This window comes from Sturnira hondurensis, unplaced genomic scaffold, assembly GCF_014824575.4.
Source record: "Sturnira hondurensis isolate 20B ecotype Veracruz unplaced genomic scaffold, ASM1482457v3 Scaffold0004322, whole genome shotgun sequence".
NCBI lineage: Eukaryota > Metazoa > Chordata > Mammalia > Chiroptera > Phyllostomidae > Sturnira > Sturnira hondurensis.
The window spans coordinates 2,155,612-2,182,855 of record NW_028076953.1 but is presented as its reverse complement, the minus strand read 5'-3'; the positions used below and the strand labels follow the sequence as shown (position 1 = coordinate 2,182,855).

The window sequence follows — 27,244 nt, the reverse complement described above, 5'->3', positions numbered from 1 at the left end:
CTTTCACAAAATACTTTTTAAAATGGATAAATTCAATTCAACTGATACCCCCCAAACATTTTCTCTTTTTTTTAGTGTTCTCAACAGCTATAACATATGCCTCTACAAGAGGAAATTATCTAACCTACAGAATGGTTACAATACTAGTACCAGGTGAGTTTTCCAAAGGTATGCACAGCTCACTGTTTGAAGAAACCAATAAGGCAAGACTTTTGGGTCGTTTAACCCCTAACGTATCCACTAATTTTCAAACTTGCACCTTGAAACCCTAGGTACTAGGCTGAAACTGCATATGGCAATGACAAGTAACTAGGAAACTAAAGTGCTGCTTCTCCTCGGGTAGATCTAACTCAAAGGCTGTGTTGTTAGTCCAAAGAACTATCCCAGGCACAAGTAATTGTAATCCATGTTTTATAACCTGCCAAGAGAGCAAATACTAAAATTTTAAAATAAATTACCCATCTTGCCCTGCTCTCTAATGAATAACTTATGCTATACAAAGAACTCTTTCACTCCACAATACGCAATAGCAAACATTAAATGAAGAACAATAATCACAAACTCATATCTTTAAAAAAAGGATGCAACAGAGCTGCTTCTGCTGTTATTCTTGACGCTGGATTTAGATCCAGAAGTTTATCGAGCAGGTCATAAGCTTCATCAGGTACCCTGTCCCAACCTTCTAAACTGGTAGCGTTCGAATCACAACAACTCCCACAGCCATTTCTGTGCGCTTTATACACCGAATTTCCTGAGTGCTGTGCTTGAGGTGTTTGTCTGAGGTGAGAAGCTTTATGCTCAGTCTTCTCCGGAACAGCTGGGTCATGAGCAGATCCCTGTGTATCACTTGTTACTTGGGGAGCATTAGTCTCTGTACCTCTGAGCTTCTCACAGAGGTTTCTCAAGTCTTGTGCCGGGACTTCTTTGCTACACAATATCGATTTGCCTAAAAGAGAAAAATTACACATATATTATTTGAATAAACCAGAAGTCTCTTTCCTATGCATTATACAAGTCCAACCATTGCTTTGTGGATATATTTATACTGAGTATGAAAGAGAACACCACATGCTATATTACGTTGTGTTTTATGAAGGTCAAATCATTAAGTGGTAGATAGTAAGACAGAGTAGTGACTTACTAAGATAGGGACTCACTTGACTCTGCCAACTTCTCTAGCTTCATCATATCCTTCTGCAGTCTTTAATCAGCTGCAGCTTCTATATGAATTTGACTACATGGTTCCTGACTTGGCCAGGGTGCCCTGCTCTCCCCCATGTGCCCAGGATACTCCACTCCGCTCAAGAATTACCTCTGTGAAGCCTGACCCTCTCAGAGAGTTGATCATTCTCAACTTTTATTGCATCCTGTGAAGATGTCTACTACTTTTGCTACCCTGTGTTGTAACTGGTAAACATTTGCCTGCCTTTCTTAGCAGACTGTGGGCTCTCTGAAGACAAGGACTATCTTATTTATCTTTGATTCCCCATAACCTAGACGAGTTTGGCACACACTAGGTTCTCAATTAATGACTGCTGGCCTGGACAAAGAGGCAATTGTTCAGCCTCTCACACCATTGTTCAAATACCACATCCTTACAGGTGCTGTCCTTGACTGACCTATCCAAAATAGCTGTGCCCTCTTCCTTCCATTTCCCCTTTTATCGTTCTCAATACTACCGATGCACATGATGGTTATATCTGTTTATTTTGTCTCTCCTTCTAGAATTTAAGTACTAACAAAACAGAGACTCAGCAATAATATCTGGTACACACAAAGTCCCAGTAAATATTTCTGAATAAATAAACACACAAACAAGATGTTTTTAAAAATAAGTCTTTGAAACAATTTCCCAACAGGATTCTTATTAGGCAAAAATAGGTTAAGCATGCAAATAGGCAGTAATGTATTTGCCTTGCATTTCCTTAGAAATGTGGCTCTAAATGAGTAGCACAGCATATAGGTTCCTTTCTGGGGTATTTGTTAACAATGCTGACTGTTAAAGCAATTAACTAATGTAGCTCTGGATAATATGAAGTTACTCTTACACATTCCGGTACAACTGCTGGATTGGTGGACTGAGGGAGGAGACAAAAGGAGACATGGCCTGGCCGGCAGGGACAAGACAAAGGAAACAAATGACCAAAAATTACGTTGGTTGAAGATACATGCCGCCATCTTTTTTTATTTTTAAATCTATTTTATCATTTATATTCTCTCCAGAAAATTACAGCCAGAGAAGTCGTATGACTTTATTCCTTTATAGGCTACTCTGAAGTAACGAAATAATTAACACTATATGTTACAGCATCTCCCCAAGTTACATAATATGTCTAAGTTATTTTTTTATATATCCAAAGAAAGAACTCGTTATTCTGGGTAAGTAATTTAAACATCAAACATGTTTGATGTTTAAATCAAACATCAAAGAGAGAGAAACATTGATGTGAGAGAGAAACACTGACTGGTTGCTCCCTGTATACACCCTGACCAGGGATCTAACCTACAACCTAGGTATGTGCCCTGACTGGAAATCAAACCTGAAACCCTTGGATGTAGGAAACAACGCTCCAACCAACCATGCCATCTGACCTGGGCCACCTGTTGAATTTACTTGACACAACTCAACTTAATGACAATCTATCAAGGGGCGCAGTCTATTGGCTAAGGACACTGGGGCAGGTTACACACAAGACAAGAGAATTAGAAGCACTGTTACTGCTAATCTTAGGCAAGTCATTTCTTTACATCGTAGAGGATAATACAGTCATGACTGCTAAAGTTCTGAGTCCTGTATGCAAAACTGATAGTAAGATCTGGCTGACATAACTACAGAAGTCATACCAACCAAACTAAGACAAGCGCTACACAGCATCACTGTTTAAACAGGAGAACGAGAGCCACAACAACAGATCTCTAAAAGCCTTTGCCTGCTACATGACACTAGCCCTGGGATGTCTTTTGTGTCAGATGCTCCACTTCCACTGTTGGTCCTCATAATAACTGTGACTACAGATGGGGGAGATTCAGCTCTTCAACAAAATGTTTTGGTGTTCCCTGAGAGACATGTAAAAATTTCTCATGAAGTTACTCGATAGTAGATATGTTTTCTTAATCAGTTGAGAATAAAAAACTCATGTAAGAATACAATTTCAAAGGTATCAATCTTGCTTTCCATTATGATCACTTTTCCTTTGTATGTATTACTTCACCCTAGTTTCCTTAAAATTTTCTTTTACAACCCAGTTTAAAAATGAGCAAAGGACCTGAGTAGACACTTCTCCAAAGAGGCCATACAGATAGCCAGTAGATACACGAAAAGATGCTCAACATCATTAGTTATCAGAGAAATGCAAATTAAAACCACAGTGAGCTATCTGCTCACACCTGTCAGCAGAATGACTATTATCAACAAATGAACAAGAGGTGGTGAGGATGTGGAGAAAGGGGAACCCTAGTGCACTGTTGACTGTTGATGGGATTGCAGACTGGTGCAGCCACTGTAAAAGCTATATGAAGTTTCCTCAAAAAATAAAAAATGGAACTGCCTTTTCACCTAGTGATCCTACTTTGGGGTATTTACACTAATTCAAAAGAATATGTGCACCCCTATGTTCACTGCAGTATTAATTATAATAGCCAACATTTGGAAGCAGCCCAAGTGTCTATCAGTAGATGAGTGGATAAAAAAACTGTGGTGCATTCACATAATGGATTACTATGCAGCATAAAAAAGAAGGAAATCTACCCTTTGCAACAGCACAGATGAACCTGGAGAACATAATGCTAAGTGAAATAAGCCAATCAGAGAAAGAGAAATACCATATGATTGCATTCATATGTGGAATCTAATGAACAAAATAAACTAACAAACAAAACAGAAACAGACTCACAGAGATACAGAGGACAGACGGACAGCTGTCAGAGAGGAGGTGCAGGGTAAAAAAGGCAAAAGAATTATGCAAAAAACAAACAAAACAACCATACCCTCAGAGATGCAGGCGACACAAAGTGATTACCACAGAGAAAGGTGGGTGGGAGGACAGGGAAGAGGGTAAAGGAAAAGTAGTAATTTTTCTTTTAACAGGTGCAATAAAGGTGTAATTTGGGATTGACTTTGCTGCAGAAACATTTCTTGATAAGCCTCTATTACAAGGCTTTCTTTAAAACCACCACTAGGCTTGTCTGGTGAATCAGACCACAGTGCTGGTACCTAAGGGACAATTATTTTCTTAGAAGTGGGTCTTGGTCCAAATCTGTTAGTTTTTAAAAAAAATTTATTTTTAAACTAACAAGCCTGGGTCCTTCCTATGTATCATATTTTCCCAAGTCATATTTTCCAGGAACAGATGGGATGAGATAAGCACATGTATTTCTTTTTTTTGTAGTGTTTTAAATTCAATTTTAGAGGAAAAGAAGAAATACATTTGTTATTTCACTCATTTGTTTTTTCATCAAGCATATGTATTTCTTGAATCAGATCCGATCATTCTGATTGCACCCTGATTAAAACCTGATGATCCTGGGCCTGGGCACGAAGCAGCCAAGCTACTCCTGAAGTGGGCTGGTGGAAATTGTCCCATAGGGGTGTTTTATATTGCGTGGTGACATGCTGACTCAGTCACACCCGTCCCCTTTGGAAAGTATTAACATAATTGTGCGTGGAGAATAAACACAAGGCGGGCATTTGAGTTCAGGGTTTTGGCCAGAGCAAGGCTGAGATAATTCTCAGGTGCCCTATTATGGACACTGTATGTTCCAGTCTCGGGCTACAAGACTTTGTAGCTAAAGAGATGACTTCCTGTGTCCAATATACCAGGGGGACCCAAAAACCCAGAATTCATAAAAAGTTATTCTTATATATTTAAACTTCCGTCATCTTCAAAGTACTCTCCATCTGATGCAATACACCTACCAAGACATTTTTTCCTATTGCTCGGAACAGTTTTTGAACTTGTGGATTCTGATGCCTTTTTAGTGCTTCTGTTTTTTGTTTTTTTTAGTTTGTTTGTTTGACCTCTTCCACACTGGGAAAACATTTCCCTTTGGGGAGTTTTTCATTGCCCAGGGCAAGACTAGATGAACAGAGTGAGGCATGGGAGCATGCCGTTTTTGGTCAAAAACTGAACACTCACTCACTGTGGTGTGAGCAGGTGTAGTCATTAATCACCCATGATAAAACAGGCAAGCACGTTGAAGAGTCTTTAAACAAATTCACTGAAGCATAATACAGCCTCTCACAACAATGTCAGCTGCTTAATACACTGATACAGGTAGGTTCTTAGCACACTCACCTAGTGGGGTAAGTATGTACTAGAAGGGGCCTGCCCTCCAACAGATAATTCTGGGGTTTTTTGCAGTCCCCCACCTTGTATACTTACAACACAACTACATCAGTAAAGGTGTTCTGTTCATTTTCTTCTGTTACACTAACCCCAAGAAACCTGACAACTAACACACATTTTATTATCAGCCTTATTACACAGTATTATAAATTAAATGTTTACTTGTTAGTATAGACTAAGATCGTTTAAAGTGGGCCCCAAAGCACCCAATGATTAAAGACACAATAAGCAAATCTAAAAATAGTATTAAAATATTTATGCAATAAAGTCAACTACAGGGAATTAAGATTTTATTCCTTATTCTTTTAAGATTATACAGTTAAATTTTAAATACTGAAGAAGTGTAGCACTGTGTGTTTGATAAGATTAAATAATTAGATACATAGTAATGATGAAAAATTTTCTAACATGGCCCTGGCTGGTGTAGCTCAGTAGATTGAGCACAGGCCTGCAAACCAGAGGATCGAGGTTCGATTCCCAGTCAGGGCACATGCCTGGGTTGCAGGCCAGTTCCCTGCAGGGGACGCATGAGAGGCAACCATACATTGATGTCTCTCTCCCTCTCTCCTTCCCCTCTAAAGATAAATAAATAGATAAAATTAAAAAAAAAAAGAAAGCAAGCCCATTTAAAAAAACTTCTAACATGAAAGAACTTTATGAATACAGAATGTTTATCTGTAAAGAGAATTTCATAATTTATTAAGTACAGTAATTTGTAGGAAAGAAGCAACTGAATTTGTTTTGTTCTATAATCTAAAACTGCTTACCAAAAGTTTTCGCAGCTTGGATAGTTTCTCTGGATCCACGAATTGTCATAATCTGAGCCAGAGCAGTTAAATCATCACTTGCTTTATAAAATGGATACCGTCCACTAAGCAAAGAAAGAAATATGACACCTGCAGACCACATGTCAATTGCTGTAACAGAAAACAAACTTCTTAAAAATCCCCAAATCTAAAAGGTTATCGTCTACATTTAATAGCTCTCCACCTTTAGTGTACATCCAAATCATCTTGAGAGCTTTACAAAATTCTGATACCCAGGCCCGATCCCTCAGAGATTCTGATTTAATTGTTCTGGAGTAGAGCTTGGGCATCCATTTTTTTTTAAGTTCCCCAGATGCTTTTAATGTAATTTCAGGATTCAGAATCTTTTACCTAATATCTTGAATACATAATACAATGGTTTTTTTTCTTCCTAGAGTAACATTCTTGGTAAATTTAAAAGAAAGTTCATCCTTAGAAAACCATTTTAGAAGATAAAAAAATCCAAAAATAGCTATGTGGGGAAAAATCTAGATGTTCCTCAAAAATTATACATCACAGTAGTAAAAATGGTACATTTTAGAGAAAAGTATTGAATGGCTGTAGGTTTTCTTCAGCCAGGTGCTAACCCTTTCACTACAGAAACTTCATTCTCCAGAATTCTGGCGGTTAAAATTAAGACCGGCTCAGCCTCATATTCAAAAACATTTTTTTTCCTTGTAGGGACATGTCTCCTAATTGTTGGCTCCAAGTATCATCACATTTACTCTCTATTCCCGTGGCCACTATATCACCTGCCTTTCTTCGTTCCCTTTGTACCTCTGCCTGCTCCTTCAGAGGTTTCTGGAAGCCTTAAGTGCTGAGGTCCCCAGAGCTCCAACCTCTTCCCCTTACTCGCCCATCCATTTCATGGCTTCAACTACCATTTATATAATGACAACCCCAAATGAACTTCCAAAGCAGAGTTCCCAGAGCTTAAGATTTACTTTCATTTTGTTGGACATCTCTATCTGGATATCTCAAACCAATTACTCCCCAGCCTTATACTTCTCTATAAATTAGTCACTGCTTCTTTAGTCTCCACCTTGGTTACTGGCACCCATCAAGTCCCCCAGGCTCAGAATCTGTCTGATACAAACATCCCAGATGCCTTTCCCCTGACCACCCTGCACCCAACTCCCATACCCACACATCCACTAGGCTCTGCGTTTCCAATTATTCACTTTCTTCTTTCCATTCCTATTACTAATGGTCTCATTCAGGCTTTCATCCTCTCACTTGGACCGCTGCAGGCCACCACTCTCCCAAGTCTATCCTCTCTTGCACACGTGCCAGAACAATCCACCTAGAAAATTTACCATCTCTTTCCCCTTATAACTTCCTAACACCTACAGAATACAGTCCAAGCCACTTAACAAGTGTGACTTGACCTTGTCTGCCTCTTTTCAGGTTTATTTCTCGTCACTCCTCCACTTTTGCCTTACATTCTAGCCACACTAAACTTCTGAATCCCATGTGGCTACCCTACAACCCATGTGGCTGTTTCATGGGTTCCTCTGCTCATGCCTCACTGCCAACCCCACCCCAATTTACAGTCTTCTCAGAGATTCACTCTTCATAAACTTTCTTCCAAAACCCCTTCAGGTAAGGATAGTTAGGTAGCCCTAAAATACTGTATAAAGTTTTATAACCACACTCACTGGGTTATTTCATGATTACTTGACAATGTCCTTACTAGAGTATGAGCAGATAGCTTCGCTCATTTTTTCTATCACTAGCAGACACGGAACACACACAATGAATACGAGCATTTCTTTAACATCCACAATCCAGGTGAACAGTAGGATTCACTTATTCACTGGGATGTTTCTGGGTATCAGCTCCATGACAACTTTATTTTTCAAAAACCTTTTTAATGCTATTATACCTTTTCAAAATAACAAAAAATAATGTACATAAAACACACAATCGCATGTGTATCACAGAAAAGTTCTCAGGTATTAGGCAAACAGATAAAACTCTGCCGAGTCTTAGGTTAGCAAAGACTACTAAACACAATTTATTCCCCCATAAAGATGTTAACAAAATTCCTAGTAAAATCATCTCGTAAAAAGATAAGAAAAATGTAATCTATTAAAAATCGTTTAAAAAATTAGAATTAGAAACTTTAATAAACAGTATTGTCCTTAAAAATGTGAATACTGCACTGTAGAACCACTTACATAATTAAAAGCAGAACAGCTCAGAATTTAATCATAAACAGACAAGATCATAAAATGGAATACAAGTTATATCTGGGTCCTGTATTTCTAGTGCGGCATACCTGTAGTCTGATCCGGGCACTTGGTCAGGACCTCCGGAGCTCTGAACCCTGGCGTGCCTGCCCGGGGGGCAACCTGTTGCCGCCTTGATGACAAAATAAGTTTTCGAGTTATGTTAAATTATTTAAGACCAAAACTAACACTTCTCCATTCAGTTCACAGTATATTCTGCCTTGATATCTATATAAATAGAATTTATTATAAAGTCAATGATAATCCAATGCAATGAAAATCCTAAATTTTGCTTCCACACATCTTTCTCCACCATCTTCTACTAGCTCCCAGGACTTATTCCAGAAAGGTTTTAAGGTCACTTCCAGGTATAAAAAGAGGTAAAAGATAATAAGAGCCAAAATAGAAAAACAGAGTTCAATAGGAATTCAGAGATATGAAAATTCACTTCTATTTGGAGCAATATACTTATTCACTAATATACTTATTAATTCATTTATTGATTTAATCAGGAAAGGCTCAAGAAAGCCACATCCTGAAGGAAAAGAAAAATTTACGTGGCAAAGAGCTGGAGATGGAAGTGGGAGAAGAGCTCTATTATTCAGATCTGGTCATTCTATACTGGCAGGAATAAAGAAAGAAAACAAAAAATTAAACCAACAAGAACACTGTACAATTCTAAGATTCCAAAAAGACTATTCCTCCACCAAAATATAAGGGCAAGTGTGTTTTCCAAAGAGCATACGCAGTCAAATGAACCATACATGACAACAGTTATCATTTGCTCTTCAAGGTGTTGCTCTCCATCAGTGCCTGTGTAGCTCACAGGACCGTTACTCACTTTCACTCACTGAATCAACTGTCTAACCAAATCAGTACAATTTCTAATCTTGTCTAGCAGCATGGTGGTGATTTTATAGCACCATCAGAGCACGTTACCTTGAAAGGCAAATACTGCAAACTTTATCTGTTGCATAACAGTCACAGGTCTGGCTAGCTGGGCAAGGACCGGTGCTTTTCTTCGTTACACCACTATTCATAACTTTTGTAGAAACGGCCTTCTTTTTTGCTGCTAACTTTCTAGACAGTACATCCACAGTCTTTGACTGCTTTATAAGCTGTAAAAGAAAAGTCATATTTTCTATTTTCATGACATTTCACAGGATGCCTTCCAATGCTATTACAGCAAAATGCGTAACTTTTAAAACTGCTGAATGTGCTTTTAATAGACAAGTAAACAGATACTTGTCTATTAAAACATTTAAGGTATTTTAGGTTTTCCTGCTGAATAAATGCATTAAAATTTACTAATTACTCCAAGTTTGGTAAATATTTGACTTACATAAGTTACGTGCTAGTGTCTAACTCCATTTCAGAACTGTAAACTGCACAATTACAGCAGCTAACATCAGAGTTGTAATTTGTTGCTCCTGCTAGCTAGCTGTGACAGGATCTCTTCAATTTAAAATAATTCAGCACTGGTGACAATTTTATACACTTCACAATGTCTTTACACTACCAACTGTATCAGAAACATGTTCGTTGTTGGGAGCTCACATTCTCACCAGTGAGAGAAAAAAAGGGCTGAATGATCCAAATGTTCCTTTAGACAAAGAGCAGTAACAGTCAGTTAATAAAAAATCCCACCAGAAGTTTTTGGAAAAAATACCCCCAAACCCTAGATAAAAGTGTTGACTAGATACTCAAAGTAAGCAATACCTTCTGCCAAAGCAAAATTCTACTTTAAAAACTTCCTAATAAATGCTAATCTAGCCATTCCCTGAATTTTCCTCAGTGTATGACTAGCTGATGAAGGCACTAATAAGCTACATTACTTACTTTCACTGCAGGGCTCTCATGTGAAATGGAGCTGTGTATATTGAAATTTCTTTCTCCAAAAACAGAGCGCTGGACAGAAAGGCCTACAGATCCATCCTACAATACCAACAAAAACAAGGAAAATAAGGATTACATCTGTAACACTTTCTGCCAGCTGTACTCTGCCATAGTTTTGAAAGAGTTAAGTGACACGAAACAAAAACAGCTGCATCCAAGTCATTCTTAGACACCAAAACACTTCTGTGAAAGGAGAAAATAGTCTAGACAGAACTCTCGACACCCATACAATGTTATCACAGTCCAATACACATAAATAAAAAAATGCAAAAGCCACTTGCATGGATGTTATATTTTGCTGTGCAGCTAAAATGGAGATAGACACTTCAGAATTTTTCCCCTGTAACTATCGCTTTCTTCTAAAAAGGATAATTAATCTGAACTTTAAAACATGCAGGGAAAATTTATTATTTTCCGTTTCCGTTATATAATGTAATTGCAATGACAAAGACATCACAAATCTACCAAGTAAATTTCAGTTTTAAAATAGGAAAGCAAAAAAATAATAAAACAGAAAAATAACCCATTATAAATCTTAGAAAAAATATAATCAATTGGCCATATAACAAATGTAAAAATCATTTTAAATTGCAAGTATTATCCTAGTATTATATCTCCCTCTGTTGGTTGAAGAAGTACATTTCTGAAACCCTGTTAGTACTTAAGAAATAGAAGAGGTAGAACCTTTCCATCTTTTCCTTGTTTAATCTGAATTTGTGTATTTGTGTAGGGCCTTTTAACAGAAGTTTTTGTGGTGGGCTGCTGATCCAGCTCCTTAGGTGCTGCTGGGCCACTCAATGGAATCTTGTTTCCAGTGATTACACGTGATGTATTTTGTGAACAACTTCCCTGCTGAACTTCAGACTGGACGAATCTGAGCAGCTCTATTTTTGTGTCACGGGTTCCCTGGGCCAAGCCAAAGTCTACCAAGGCGTACCTAAGAAACAAAAGTAAGTTTTTAGTTCTCTGTAATAATTAAACCTTAGTTAACATCATAATATACTCTACATTCATACAGAAACTGTAATTCTTTTGGTGACCAATTGAGAATTTATAATGTTCTTAAAAAAAATTAAAATAAATTTTACAAACAAGATAAAAATTTAGTAGCTAACAAGAATTGAAAACTAAGGAAAGATATCACACATACATACACACACACACACACACACACACACACACACACACAGAAATCTTTTGTCTTTTCCAATGGCTCCTCCTGATCAGGAAGACAAAGAATGCAGGATATAAATACAATCCTTTCTTCTTTGAAGGTGCCAGAGATGTTATCATAGCAAATATTTTTCAATTAAACAAGCTTAAAAGACAAATATTAAAACCACAGATTTAAAATCTAATTTAATTAAATTTAAGATAAAACTCAGCAGTAGAAGGGTCCAAGGAAATAAGTTATAGTTCTATTCTTCTTACCATACTTAATATGGTCCAGTGAATGAACAGCAATATATAAGTTTTTAATACCTCTATGTGTATATATAATCATCATAAAAGATATAAATACAGAACCTAGTGTTAAAACAGGAAATTGGCTCTCTTGTGTCTAATCGCCTCACTCACCAGAAAACAAAAATGAAGCCCAGTGATAAAGAGAAATATGTGAGGTTAAAAAGGACTAGATACTTTCTAAGTTTCTTTTAACTGAGCACCATTTCTTTGAGCCATGGAACCTCTAATGATGTACACTGCTTTACTAATACTTGATCTTCTTCATTGTACTTCCCTTCCCCAACCACAACAAAAATGTGAAACAGGCAAAAAACCTGTGCATGGTCACTGAACTATATTCTATGTGTAGGAGATGGACCCCACAGTACAAAATTCATTCAAGTGTATTTTCTGGTAACTTTCCATACTTACTTTTTCAGGCGCCTATTATATAAAAAATTGCTGGGCTTAACATCACGGTGAACAATACCAAACTGATGAATACGTTTCAAGGCTTTAAAGAGATTAAACATATATTCCCGTACTTCTTGAAAGGAAAGAGAATTCAAGATGTCCTAAAATAAAGTTATAAATAAGGTCATAAAATTTTTTCAATTATGTATTTAGTTAATAAAAATCCAAGAAGTATCAAAACCCACCAAAAAGGACTCATGCTCCAGATACGGCATGGCAATAACCACGTGATCGTTTTTCCTGAAGCAGTACTTAACTCCCATGACGTTGTCCTGTCCCCTGGTGGAAAAATGCACAGCAAACTTTAGAGGAAAGGTCAAATAAACCAAAAACTTTATGCCTGTATTTTTAAAATGCAATTCCAGCAATGCATAAATAATGCTAGAAGACTGATTTAAAACTATCATCATATAGGACAGTATATACATTTAACTGACTTGTACAAGATAAAGATTTTTTAAAAAACAAAAATATCACCATTTATAAGGTTACTATAACAATTCAAACATGACATAATTATTTTTAATTGGAGGGGTGAAAAAAGGTGAATGAAAATGAATTAACACCCTGACTGGTGGCTCACTGGATTGAGTGCCAGCCTGCAAACCAAAAGATCACCAATTTGATTCCTGGTCAGGGCACATGCCCGGGTTGCAGGTCAGGTCCCCAGTTGGGGGCGTGCAGGGAGCGACCAATCGTTTCTCTGTTTCCCTCCCTTCCCCTCTCTCTAAAAATAAATTTAAAAAGTAATTTTAAAAAAGAATAAGATTAGTAGCAGATAAGATGGTATGAGTAATAAGTAAATTTTAAAAGTTAACATTTATTAAGCATTCACTATATGCCAAGCTCTGAATCTAAGCACTTCACATCTATTAACAAAATCACTTCATCTTCACAACAACCTTAAGAGAACGATGATATCATTTCCTCCCCTTTTTCTAAAGAAATTGAGGCACAGAGAAGAAAGTTCCCCATTAAACCGGTATGTCATGGAGCCAGGATCTGAATCCAGGGAGTTTGCTCAAGATCTATACTCTTTTAACCACGATGTACAGTGCATCTCATTAGAAGAGGAGGAGGAGGAAGAAAACAGGTTAAGTTGATTTCCATGGCTTTCAGCCCGAGTAAAATAACACGAATACCAATAAAAAACATACAGAAACCAGAAAAAGAAGTTTCAAAACCATGACCTAATCATATTGATAAAGGTTTCAAGATATAGTACCAAATCTTAAGTGAAAAGTCAGTGACATTAACTGCAGAGAAGTGATGCAAAAAAACAGTGAAAATGATTAGAGAAGAGAAAATTTAACTCTGGAAAAGTCTCAAGTTGAAGGTCAAAGTAAGGAGGAAAGGGCAGAAAGCCCAGAGAGAGATGTCAGCCAAGTGAGGAATTTTGAAGGAAGAGGTGATCAGCAGGGAGGTCAGAGAGCAAGAGCAGAGGGAGGGCTTTTAGTTTGGCAAAGAGGAATTAACCAGTAACTTTTCAGAGAGCAAATTAAGTGGAAAGGAAGAGGTAAAGAAGGATTTAAAGAGGGAAAAGAGAATACAAAAGAATTAGAACATAAAGACAATTTGCCCGAAATATGTGGCAAAGAAAAGAAGAAAAATCAGTGCAGAAGCTAAAAGGGAGGCAAGATCACATAAAGATTTTTTTAGCGTGCAAGTTCAGGGAAAGAAAAAGTGGTTGAGGGAGATACTTAGCATATGGAAAAAGGAGTGATCTCATTCAAGGTACGGGGATGTCTGCAATCATGCCTTAGGAAGGCCACCTCATCCTCTTGTCTTTTACAATACATGGAAGGATGAAACAAAGAAATAAGCTTGTTCATTCTATAAATATCTAACGGGCACTGTTAATTGCTAGACACTATGTTAGATATTAGAGATGCAATGGTGAATTAAAATGAACATTTCTGCCCTCATCAAGTTTACCACCAGATAATAAACAAGGTAACAAATAGTAAAAGATTATTAGAATTTTAAATGAGATAAGAAGGTGCTGTGACAACAAAAAAACAGAATCTAATGTAATTCAAGAAAGACCTCTTTGAAGTGGTGCCACTCTGGCTCAGAAGAGGAGTCAGCACTGTGAAGTCTTGACTGAAGAAAACAGTATGGGCAGTGGTGGCCCTTGAGGCTAGAAAGCTCTTGAGACAAATGTGAGAAACTAAAAAAACTGAAGCACAGCAAGGGTGGTAGGAAAACTGGCATGACACACAGCTGGATTTTTTTCAAAGTACCCTGGGAAACCACTGAAGGATTTTAAGTGGTTGAAATAACAGTATGCAATTTATATTACACACATACATATTTTTATATTTTTAAGATTATTCTGGGACTTCCGCCAAGATGGAGGCATAGGTGGAAACACTGTGCTTTCTCCCACAACCAAGTTTGAATACAACAAAGGTTTGGAGAACAAAGACACAGCCAAAGAACAGAAAATTGAATTATATGGAAGTCCGACTACAACTAACCGTTCAACTGGGAGGCAGAGCCAGCATCGGAGCAGGGTGGGACAGGACAGATCCCCCGACCTAGGCGTGCAAGTGGCCTGGACCCAGTCAGGGTGTGGGGCAGACTGACCACGGTCGCACATTCGTGCCTAGTGAGACGGACCGCGCAGGCCCCAGGGGGCGAGGGCTGACAGCGGTGGCACACTCAAGTGCAGTGGGACGAAACACTCGGGCTCCGGTGACGGTGGCAGCTGCCGCTCCTGTGGGGGCCGCAGCGGGAGGCGGCAGATGGGTGCCATTGCTCCTCTTAGACCCCGCCACCACATACAGCGTCACAACCCAGCAACTGAGTTGCCCTGCTCTGGTGAACACCTAGGGCTCTGATCCTGGTACCTAACAGTCAAGAACAGCCCAAAAGATGGCACAAGAAGAACTCAAAGTCCCAGAGCCGATAACTCTTAGCAACCAAGAAATTGCCAGCCTCTCAGAAGCAAAATTCAAGACACTGTTTATCAGGATGCTCACAGAACTGGTTGATTATAGTCACAAATTAGAGGAACATATGAAGGCTAAACTAATTGAAATGAAGGGAGATGTCCAGGAAACCAATAGCGATGGAAAGGAAACTGGGACTCAAATCAATGGAATGGACCAGAAGGAAGAACAAAACATCCAACCAGAAAGGAATGAAGAAATGAGAATTCAAAAAAATGAGGAGAGGCTTAGGAACCTCCAGGACATCTTTAAACGTTCCAACATCCGGATTATAGGGGTACCAGAAGGGGGAAAGAAACAGCCACGAGTGGAAAACTTATTTGAACAAATAATAAAGGAGAACTTCCCCAGTCTGGCAAAGGAAATAGACTTCCAGGAAATCCAGGAAGCTCAGAGAGTGCCAAAGAAGTTGGACCCAAGAAGGAACACACCAAGGCACATCATAATTACATTAGCCAAGACCAAAATGAAGGAGAGAATCCTAGAAGCAGCAAGGGATAAGGGGACAGTCACCTACAAAGGAGTACCCATCAGACTGTCAGCGGATTTCTCAAAAGAGACCTTACAGGCAAGAAGGGGCTGGAAAGAAGTATTCCAAGTCATGAAATCCAAAGACCTACAGCCAAGATTGCTTTATCTAGCAAAACTTTCATTGAGAATGGAAGGGCAGATAAAGTGCTTCTCAGATAAGGTCAAGTTCAAGGAGTTCATCATCACCAAGCCCTTATATGAAATGCTAAAGGGACTTATATCAGAAAAAGAAGATGAAAAATATGAGCAGTGAAAGGACAGCAAACTCACAGTTATTAACAACCACACCTAAAACAAAAGCAAACCAAGAGGACAGCTAGATCAGGAGTGGAACCATAGAAATGAAGAACACATGGAGGGTTAGCAACAGGGGAGTGGGAGGAGGAGAAGCGGGGAGAAGGTACAGAAAATAGCATAGATGGTAGGTAGAAAATAGATAGGGGGGAGGGCAAGAATAGTAGGGGAAATATAGAATCTAAAGAACTTGAGACACGTGGTTAAAAACTAAGGGGGGGAGAATGGTGGGGGAGGGAGTGTGTGGGTGGAGGGGAATGAAGGGGGGAATATAACAACTGTAATGGTATAATCAATAAAATATATTTTAAAAAAAGATTATTCTGGCTGTTTTGCAACCTTGGGATTAAGGGAAGAAAGAAAGGCAAGCTACTACCTAAGGAAGTGGTTGAGAAAATAGAAAGATGTGGATGAGTTTTTAGATATATTTTGGAGGCAAAATGGCCAAGACTTGGTGTTAAATGTGCTTTAGAAGAAAAATGGAGAAACTGAGGATGATTACTAGGTTTTTGGCTTGAGCAACTGGCTAGAGATGGTGGTGCCATTCACTGCGATGGACACATGAATACCAGTTGTTACAATATGATTTTTTTATGGTAGGCAAAGATAGATTAAAATTTAGTTTTCAGCATATTATGTTTGAGGTGTTTATTAGGTGTCCAAGTGGAATGCCAAATAGGCAGGTGCATATATAAAAATCCACAGTTTACATGTCTGAGTCTAGGTATATCTTATGGGAATCATTACTGTGTATTTAAAGTCATGTGGAAGTACATGATCCTAGAGTCTAGGAAGGGTCTAGAGAAATCAAGCCCAGGACCAAGCACTTAGTAACTCCAACATTCAGGCGTCAGGTAGCAGAAGAACTGGCCATGGACACTGAAATTGAAAGTTCAAATAAAGCAGGAAGAAAAAAAGATGTGGCAGTATAGAACTCAAAAGACAGGTTCAAATCGATTATGTTAAACACTGCCTGGAGTTCATGTGAACAGAAACAGGAACTGGCAAAAGTAAGTCATGGCTGACTCTACCTAAAGGAGATTTAGTTTAGCTCAGAGAAGAGCAACCACATCTAAGTGCACTGAAAGGGGGGTGTGGCAGTGGAAAACAGCACGTGGAGACAATTTTTGAGAAGTCTGACTGCCAAAGGGTAAAAAAAAAAAAATGATGGAGCAGCTGGAAGTGGGATGGCAGTACAGAGGGGATAAGAGATGCCTGATCATGTCCGTATGTTGATAACAATAAACTAGCAGAGAGACCAATGAGACAGACACACCAGAAAATGTAGTTAAAATTTATTCGGCTGCTCAAAATAAATGATGAGATGAGGCTGTCTATAGCAGACGAGATGTGAAACATGAGTCCCTACATTTTAAAAAATATCTAGACCACAATGCCAATGTTTATGATTTGGCAGGAAGATGAGGGGGAAAAAGCAGTAAAAAAAAAAGAAGTCAAGCTCAGCCTCAAGCAAAATCAACACCAAAATTAGTATTTTAACTAACTATATTCCAAGGTCAGAGGAAAAGTACTAGCAAATTGGAAACATCTGACTGAGGAATATGTTTAATTAATGGACAACATTACTACCCCTATTAGGTACTACTTAAACATCTTAAAAATTATACGCAGGCAGTTCAATTAAAATGTCTTTAAATTACCTACCCAGCCACTGTTAGGCACTGAAGTTCAGCTGCAATTCTTACAGGATGACTTGTCGGAATTAAGTGTTTTAGAGCAATTTTCTCTTCAAGTCCTACTTGTAACTGTGCTGTAGCCAAATAAACAGAGCTGAAAGTGCCTGTAAAACAATTTATTAGGTTTCTCAATATTTGATTTTAAAAAAATGTTAATAAAACAATGCCAAAAAGATCATAAAAACTGTTTAGAACCCATACAATTATCATAATGTATCATTAATATTTTAATAAACACAAAGAGCAAACACATCTGTAACTACAACTTATTTTCAATTTTTAATACAGTCTTAACTGTCCTCAGTTGTGTAGGGGATACGGAATTAATTAAACCAAAGCTCTAACGTCAATGTTTGAGTGGGTTAGAGCCACATCATGTCACAACCCGCTCCAACGACCATTTTTCCACCATACTGTCATTTGGAATTGCTTTAAGATTTGGATACTGGACTATTAGAGGTAGAGATGATAGTAGTCTTAGGAGGAAAAAAACCTCCCAAAACACCTGGTCTTTTAAATTTAGCATTAAACTAAAGAGAAAAAAAAGGTTCAGTAATCAATTAAACTTGAGAAATACTGAGTTAAAAAACTGATAGTTTTTTTTTAATTACAAAATTCTCCAGAGCCTTTAATGTATTCACTATGAATAACCGAAAACGAAACAACTACACACCCTAGGGTCCCCAAATTTATTCAGCCTTAGGGCACACTCCTCCTCTACTCATTTCAGAAATAGTTATCTATTTGTTAGGACACCACTGCTTTCCAGAACAAAGTTTTTGCACACTAAGTCTGTGTTCAAAAAAGAGAAGAAAAAAAGGTGTGAAGACCTACTTCGTTGTTTTTTTTAAAGATTTTATTTATTTATCTTTAGAGGGGAAGGGAAGGAGAGAAATATCAATGTATGGTTGCCTCTTGTGAGTCCCCTGCTGGGAACTGGCCTGCAACTCAGGCATGTGCCCTGACTGGGAATCGAACCTCGATCGCATAGTTTGCAGGCCCGCGCTCAATTCACTGACCTACACCAGCCAGGGCTGAAGACCTACTTCTTATATCCCAAATCATTTCATCTTCTAATTTCTCTGCCACCATTGACTTTTCTGTTCTGACATTTTCCTTGTAAAAAGCAAGCAATGAAGTATATGGAAGTTTTTGAATATTTAGACATTTTTCAACATAACCATCAAAAAACTATTATCGTTTGTCCTCTCATTCCCTTCACATCCGTCTGCCGAATTCACCCTTCATTCAGTCAATGGTATTTATGTTAATATTGACCATCCTATAAATATTATACCACTTTATTTTCATCATTTTGCCATCTTAGGTTTCATGTATGTTACAATGTACAAATTCTACCTATTGGCAACAGAGAAAGAGGAAAAAGATTTGGCTTGTTTTTATCAAACATCCCCATCTGAATCTTAAGTTTTTCATTTTTAGTAATTAATTATCATTAGTAATATACATAAAACTATAAAGATTAAATAGGACTGTTCGTTGGACTATAAATATTTATTCTGCCATTCTTTCTGGGGAGCAGGGGGAGGCTGTTACCATTATATTACTAATTACAATACAGTAATATAAACATGATCTTAGTATTTTAAAAAGGAGTATATTTTTAATAAGAAATAATAATAAACATCAAAATAAAACAAGGAAAACAGACCAAGGGGGAAAAAAGTTAAAAAGGTAATAAAATACATCCCCAATTACCTTCTCCAATTTTGTCCTTAATCTTAAACACATTACCAAGCTGCGGGACAGCTTCATAAAGCTTCTCGATGTCCTTTTTAACACCTACCAAGGAAAAAGAATTTACAGTTACAATTAACGAGAGAATATCTTATACTTTAAGTTACAACTCAAATAAGTTCTAAAACATGAACTGTTACAAATAAACAGGTAGAAGCCTTGCAATCATGATAGAATAATTAAAAGCTCATCAAGTCGCCATAACTCACATACACCTCTTGAACTAACAGACAAAACTGAGTAAGTCCCAGAATCACACACACAGAATTTCCACTATTCTGGAATTACAACAACCTAACAGATACATTGCCGTTACCTGTGGTACTACACAATGAAGAAACTAAATTTAAAAAATAACTAAACACTGTGTGCTATGATCACTAGATGGCATGATAAGGGCACAATACAATCTTCTTGAAAACTATTTCCTTCCCCCAAACATACAAAATCTTACAGGCTTGGGAAACTTTTATGTATTGTATAGTCACTATATTCCCTCGGAGTGATGGTCTACTAAGACTCTTGGGAATGTCAAAAAAGATTTTTTTTTAAAAATTGTCCTATTACCAACAGCATCCTCTACCCTTGACAGCAGATAAATTGCTACTTTTAAATAAAAACAAGCTTTTTACAAAAAGATACATAATTAAAATGAGAGGCAATAACAGAGAATGTGACAAACTACTGGACACAAAAGAGAACTATACTCTTCAGTCATCAGATTTTATCCCAATGTCCAGGCCAAGCATCAGCTACTTTTTAAGTTATCATAATACTCTACACAGTGTAATAGTTAAAGACATTTTCAAACACTTTCACATGTGTTTGAAATTAATTAGTTAGATCTAATTAATTAATTAGATCTTCACAACAGCACTGTGATATTGGCAAAACCGAAACCATTACCCTGATTTTGCAGATAAAGAACCCCCCCCAACCCACCCCCCTCTCCCTGGAAGAGGGGGATGGGAAGGAAGTTAAATCTCAATGCCCAAACTCACAGACGTATAGCCAACATCTCTTGACTCACTTTTAACAAACACTGTGTTTAAACAAATGCTATGCAAAGGCCATATTTTGAAAAATGAACAAATTGGTGCAACCCGTGTTCTCTAAGAGCTTACTCTAGTGAAGAGACACTCTTAATACAAGATGAGAACTGTAATAATAGAGGAACACATGTATTACTAGGTAGAAGGGGGGAGAAAAATGAATACTTGGGAAGGTACAAAGAAACTTAAGCTGTATTTTGAAATGCTCACCAAGTAGCAAATGTAGAAGAAGGCATTTTATTTTAGGAAGGAACCATGTATGCAAAGATGTGGAAAAGAAAAAGGCATAGATTATTGTGGGTAGAGTAGGATGGCGGGGATAATGAAATTCAGTGTGGCCAAGGAAGGGAAAGGCAGAGAATCTAAGTTTCAACATAAAGTTTTTAAGGAGGAAGATGACAAGTGGATAATTTTGAGATTGGGAGAACATTAAGAGCTGGAGAATAATTAGCAGGTTAGTTCAGTATTCTTTCCACTCTATTAGTCCATTTAGGAAAATAGGAATACTTACTTAAATTACCCTCAACCCCCTCTTCTACTTTATCAGTGGGCTGGAAAAGCTTCATCATCTCAATACAAGAGGCAATGTAACAGTAATTAAAAGTACCAGTTTTGGAGATGGACAGCTTAAGTTAAAATCCTGGCCCCTTATTTACCAGCTGGTATGACCTTCCTTGAGCACACAACTTACCTCTGTGAGCCTTAGTTTCCCCATGTATAAAAAAGGGGATAACAGTATCCATGCCACTGAGATACTGAAGATTAATTAACATACATAATGTAAGAGAAACTTTTAACACAATGCCTGGAGCATAGTAAATATTAAATGAATGACAGTGATAATTCTTGTTGTTAGTAGTTATTTACATTACTATTTCTTTAGGACTTTGCTCATATTATTTTATTCCCTCTGTTTGAAATCCTCTTCCCTTATGATTTCATGTGGCTGGCTCAGTTATCAGTCTCCTCTGACATCCTATGCAAATTAGCATTTCTCCCATTATTCACACCTTCCTATTTATTGTCTTCAGAATACTTATCTACTATGAAATTATCCTATTTATTTGTTTGCTGTCTGCTGTCTCCACTAGAATATAAAGTCCAACAATAAAAGTTCCCTGTCTGTATAATTCCCACAGTACATGCAGATCTTAGCACAGTGCCTGGCACATCTGTTGAATGAATAAATAATTATCATCCTTATGGCAATTCAGAGATAGCTGTAAAAAAAAACAAACAACAAAACAAAAACCCCCTAAAGTTTAGATGTCACACAGAATGACATCTAAAGCCTAAGACAGTAGGAACTACCTCACTATCAGCTACCACACTTGACGCAAGAAACCAAAACCATTGCCTGGGGGTGAAAAGCAGGCTTTATAAGTCACAGTTGCCACAGTCCATTAGAATCTTTCCATTAGCAGTTTCGACCAGCTTCAAATTCCAGCCACAGGAAAGGGACTACATGGGTGCCTTTCAATTTGATAGTACTTTTTATAGTGTATTTCTTTGATTCTAAGATACATTTTAATAACTCTGAAATTGGGATGCAACTTACGATTGTTGGCTAGCATCAAAACTAACAAAATAGGTGTAACTCATAAATCCAAGAAGCCATACAAAGCATTCATATTTATCCCTTAAGTGCCAAGCAGTGGTAGGGAAGAGCAGTAGAGGTGAAGAAGAAGTCAAATGTAGGCATGCTCCAAACAACTGGGCTCTTGTTAAGGACCCATTAACAATGGTTTTAAAAAAAATGAATTCATCAAAAGAAATTCTGCAACAGTAATGTATAGAGAACAATATTGTGAGGGGCAAAATAAATTAATAACTTGGCATACAAAAAGTGAATCAGAAGAGACACAGCTAAAAAGTTTATTTTCCTATTTATTTTTTTAAAATTTGATTAATTTATTTTCAGACAAAGGGGAAGGGAGAAAGAAAAAGAGGAAGAGAAACACTGGCCTGCAAACCAGGCATGTGCCCTGACCAGGAACAGAACCTGTGACTTTTTGGTTTGCAGGCCAGTGCTAAATCCACTGAGCCACACTAGCCAGGGCTCTTTTCCTTTTTAAGTCCATACCTGAGATATACAATTATTTGTCTAATTAGGTCTAAAAAAGACTTTTACTAGAAAATAAGTATAAAATAACTATGTACGTATAAAAGAAAAAATTCTAGGTGAAGTCGTGTGCCATAGTACAAGTGGCAGCATTTCTGAGTACTAGGTAAAATGCCATACCTAACACTCAGCAATGTTCAGATACAATGAAATATTGTAGGAACCTTGTTTGTGGTCTTTTTTACTATTAAATGTATTGAGGTGTTTATGTGCATGTGTTGTTATTGCATACAATGATTAATAACACCAAAAGCTTTGTAGTAGGATGACAGAGTTGCCACCATCCCCTAGTTTCATGTGGCTATTCAAGTTTAAAATAATTTAAATTAAGTAAAATTAAAAATTAATTTCCTCAGTCACACTAGCCCCACGTGACAACACAGAAACATTTCTGTTACCACAGACACTTCTACTGGACAGCGTTGATATAGAAGAAAGCCTGGGATCTAAAAGATCTGGACTTAACTCCTATCATTAAACCACAGAGTGTTCAGCTCTTAACTTGTAAAAGAAAGGATTTACATGAGATGAGCTTTACTTTCTAGCTATAAGAGTCTACAGTTTTCCATGAGTTGCACATTCTGGAATTTCCCTTTGCATAAACATGAGCTGACAATTAGAGATACTGGTTAGCTGTTAGAATCAGCAGAAAGAAGACATATGCAATAAGCCCTGACTGGTGTGGCTCAGTGGGTTGGGCGTCATCACTCAAACCAAAAGGTCGCCAGTTCGATTCCAGGTCAGAGCACATGCCTGGGTTGCAAGCCAGTTCCCCAGTTGGAGGCTTGCAAGAGGCAACCAATCGACGTTTCTCTCCCTCTCTTTCTCCCTTTCCTCTCTCTAAAAAGACATAAAATCTTTAAAAAAATTAAAAGAAAAAAAAATATGTAATAAGAATAGTTAGTTATTCACAAGCCATATGAATGATTATGTAAACTTAATGTGCTCCCATAAAACTACTCACTATGTACTTACCTACCTTTACAAAACTCTAAATATGTTTACATTAAGGTTTCCTGTTACTACCGAAACATTATTACACAATAAAACTTTTTGACAATCAAAATAAATGCAAAAATCCTCAAATTCTGAAGTGGGAGATGAAAGCAGAGAGCAGAAGAGAACATTCATGTCAAAAGCCAGAAAAAACGCCCTGGCTGGTGTAGCTCAGTGGATTGAGTGTGGGCCTGAGAATCAAAAGATCGCGGTTTGATTCCCAGTCAGGGCACATGCCTGGGCTGCAGGCCAGTTCCCAACAGGGGACACGTGAGAGGCAACCATACATTGATATTTCTCTTCCTCTCTCCTTCCCTTCCCCTCTAAAGATAAATAAATAAAATCTTTAAAAAAAAAAGCCAGAAAAAACTAAAGGCAGAGACCACTAAATATATATACTTTGAGGACTGAGGGAAGACTGTAAAAAGTCCACAAGCTACAAAAAATTATTTCAATGTCCGTATTTTATACATGAAGGTTTAGGCTTCTGTTTTTTTCTGTTACATAATATATCCAAGTTGGCTTTCTTATAGCAACAGCCTCCTTAACCATGCTCCCTGCTTTCATCGTTGCTGGTCTTTGGCCGAGTCTTACAACATAGCCGCCAAAGTGATCCTGTTAAAAACTAAGTCACCGTATCATTATTGCAGGGCCATGCTATTCACCCACTATACTAAGTATTTAACTTCATATCCTTGCATTAAACCGTTCATTCAATATTTTCAAGCACCTACCCATGTATGCTGAAGACTATTAGGTTCTGAGAATATATAAAAAAGTCCCATCATTCAAAAGTAATTCCATCAAGAAAAAGTAAATCATGTTAGATCACGAGACAGTTACATGCCTGGACCCCATCAGCTTTACTCTCCTTACTGAAGTTATGTTTCTGATACAACCTTAGCTTTTATAACCGTATAAAAAAATTTTCAACATCTTATAAATTACCAAAGGTACTGTTCATAGTGTTCAGTTATATAAGAGCCACAAAACTTAAAAAATGTGGAATAAAACTTGCCCCACTCTTTATTTCCCAGATTTCTATAATATTAGCATACTAGATTTCCCCTGAACATAATGCTAGGACCATTCATACATTCTGCGTAATATACAACATAAACGATGAGCTATAGGATTAACTGCCTTCAAGGAGTTCATAGTATAATTGAAGGGACAAAATACAGACTGCTGAACAATACAAGAAAAATAATACAATAACTGTATTACTATGTGTCAAATGAAATTAGGGAAAGCTGGGCCATAAAAAACAGATAATTGCAAGAAAATGAAAGGGAAGTGGGATAGCATCCATGAAACTGGATGAAAGTGGCATTTTAAGATTAGTCTAGGTGCAATGTATAAGATGCATTAGAGGATAAAAAAGGGTGAAAACAGGCAGATTAGGTAAGAAAATTTGTTGTAATTCAAGAGCAAAGTATAAGGGGATGAATTAATGTGTTAGAAGTGTGACTGGGAAGAAGAGGTAACACCACACACTTAAAAAAAAGATAAAGTTGAGTGACGGGATATGGGAAGCTAATACAAAAAAAAGGTGAAGACTACTCTAAAGTTTCAAGCTTAAATAAATGGGGTAACAGTGGCTTTCATCACCAAAAATAGGGACATCAAAAAGGGTACTCATTTTGACAGGGGAGTTTAGTTTTAGTCAGAAATCAAAAGCATGTGATACCCTATTTTTCTAGGATAGGGTCCAAGTCTATTTTGCAGTGTGTGTATAAGGACAAATGGACAAATACTCAAAATTAATATCTTTTGGACAAGCACTAAATATGCTTAAGAAAAATATTTACCTACCTTTTAGACAAAAATATAGTTAACTTGAACAACTCTATTAGCCAAATATTTATTAAATATCTACTATGTCCCAGGCACTGTGCTAGAGCAGAAACGAAGGTGTATGTTTTAGTGTACAAGATCAGGAATTATTTGCCCTGGCTGGTATAGCTCAGTGGATTGAGCGCGGGCCTGGAAACCACACAATCGAGGTTCGATTCCCAGTCAGGGCACACCCCTGGGTTGCAGGCCAGTTCCCAGCAGGGGACTCAGGAGAGGCAACCATACATTGATGTTTCTCTGCTTCTCTCCTTCCCTTCCTCTCTAAAGATAAATAAATAAAATATTTTTAAAAAAAGATCAGGAATTATTTGACCTTCTCCTCACTTCAAGGTCTGGGTGGGTTAGGGCCAAATAACATTGCATGATGTATACTGAGATATAGTGCTTTATTACTGCTATAAACATTTCATGTATTTTTGTCATTGAATACTGCTTTTGCATACTTCAGTGAAAATCCCTCCAATGTCAATTCCTAAATCCAAGCTTAATGTAATGTGGTGAGTAGACATAAGAACATAGGTCTAGGAGGAAAGAACTTCTAGTTTGAGTTTCAACAAAACTTTTTTCTTAGACAATCACTAATACTTAGAAGCAACTTCCTCTGTAAAAATGACATGGTTGGACTACAATCCATGTCATTTCTAAATCTATATCTAAAATCTGTCCTAAATCTAGATCTTATGAAGCTTTACTGATTTGCAAAAATGCTTTTATTTATACATACAACTCACTTAAGTTCTGTGTTTTTAAAAATAATCAAAATTACAGAATTGCCTGTACATCTTTGAAATTACATACATACCTGGTAGCTTAGAATTCTGCTCATGTTTTTTTAACGAGCCATCGGCCTGCAACCGGTCAGGCAGGGGAGAAAAAGCCCGGGGTTCATCCATCTGAATTCCCAAAGACGACTCCATCACAAAACAATTGGTATGCAAAATGCTAGCTAAGGGGTCATGTCCACAGGGGAAGCAAAGCAGCTGTGAAAATTAGAATACCGGAGAAGACAGAAGTTTAAATCACTCATTGAACCAGCACTAAAATATGCCACTGCCCCCAAAGAGGCAAACATTTAAAAATGAACCATATGTTAAAACCCCCAAACGAAGAAAAATCTAGGCCGTTTCTAAGGATTCGATTTAATTCACTTTCATCTTCCAGAAATATCAGCAGAGAGCCCTAAGGGGAATTTCTAGTCGGGGGAGCCTCCGGATTGTGGGCATGCGGACGAGGCAAGCCGGGGACCATCCTTGCGCCAGCACCAGGCCTCTGGCCCAAGAGGGCCAGGGATAGGCCCTTAGTGGGGAGAGCGGTTTGACCTGAGAAGAGGACAGGCGGAAATCGTGTGTTTAATGAAAGGGGGCGCCAGGAAGCTGGTCCAAGGCCCCATGCAAGCTGATGGAGAACTGACACCGTACCGGTCACGAGCGCCGGAAAGAAGGGAAATGGGAATGAATGGGGGATCCCTATGCCAGTGCTGACCGCGAGCCCACCAGAGGGGGACCTTACACTCTCAGACCCGAGACCGGACGGGATGCTTAGTGCGCAGGCGTACGACTTTCCCGCCGCAGGCCAGCGGGATCCTAGGAGGAGGGGTCAGGGATACTGCGCAGAGATAAAACCAAAGTCACGATCCGTAATTCACTTCTAATCCCTCACAATTCCGCGCCATGGAACGCCGTTGGGAACTCACGGTTTAAGGGAATACGACTTCTGCGACTCCCCAGACGCCTGGATACCTGCTTCAAGTGCGCTGGCGAGTCTGCCAAACGCGCCTGCGCAACA

General features: G+C 38.0%; 1 protein-coding gene across 3 annotated transcripts; it reads right to left on the bottom strand.

The window, feature by feature from the left end:
• Positions 1-27,244, bottom strand: CDC7 (cell division cycle 7). 3 transcript variants are annotated; one of them, XM_037045474.1, is made up of 13 exons: positions 27,153-27,243; positions 26,964-27,064; positions 26,262-26,439; positions 19,394-19,477; positions 17,643-17,778; positions 12,384-12,477; positions 12,157-12,299; positions 10,963-11,215; positions 10,222-10,317; positions 9,322-9,500; positions 8,433-8,515; positions 6,113-6,262; positions 1-946 (listed from the first exon to the last, which is right to left on the bottom strand). In XM_037045474.1, exons 3-13 carry the CDS (start codon positions 26,374-26,376, stop codon positions 555-557), a joined length of 1,725 nt encoding a protein of 574 aa, XP_036901369.1. In that variant the 5' UTR covers positions 26,377-26,439; positions 26,964-27,064; positions 27,153-27,243; the 3' UTR covers positions 1-554. The 3 variants fall into 3 exon arrangements, with proteins under 3 accessions (XP_036901369.1, XP_036901368.1, XP_036901371.1); XM_037045473.1 differs by lacking the exon at positions 26,964-27,064 and having other exon boundaries at positions 27,153-27,244; XM_037045476.1 differs by lacking the exon at positions 27,153-27,243 and having other exon boundaries at positions 26,878-26,964.

Excerpts from the sequence above, each read along its gene's own strand:
- CDC7 (XM_037045473.1), bottom strand. The coding sequence starts at position 26,376 with ATGGAGTCGTCTTTGGGAATTCAGATGGATGAACCCCGGGCTTTTTCT. Across the intron at positions 19,478-26,261 it reads GCAGAATTCTAAGCTACCAG|GTGTTAAAAAGGACATCGAG; the intron begins GTATGTATGTAA and ends TTTCCTTGGTAG. Across the intron at positions 6,263-8,432 it reads GTGCCCGGATCAGACTACAG|CAATTGACATGTGGTCTGCA; the intron begins GTATGCCGCACT and ends TTTCTGTTACAG.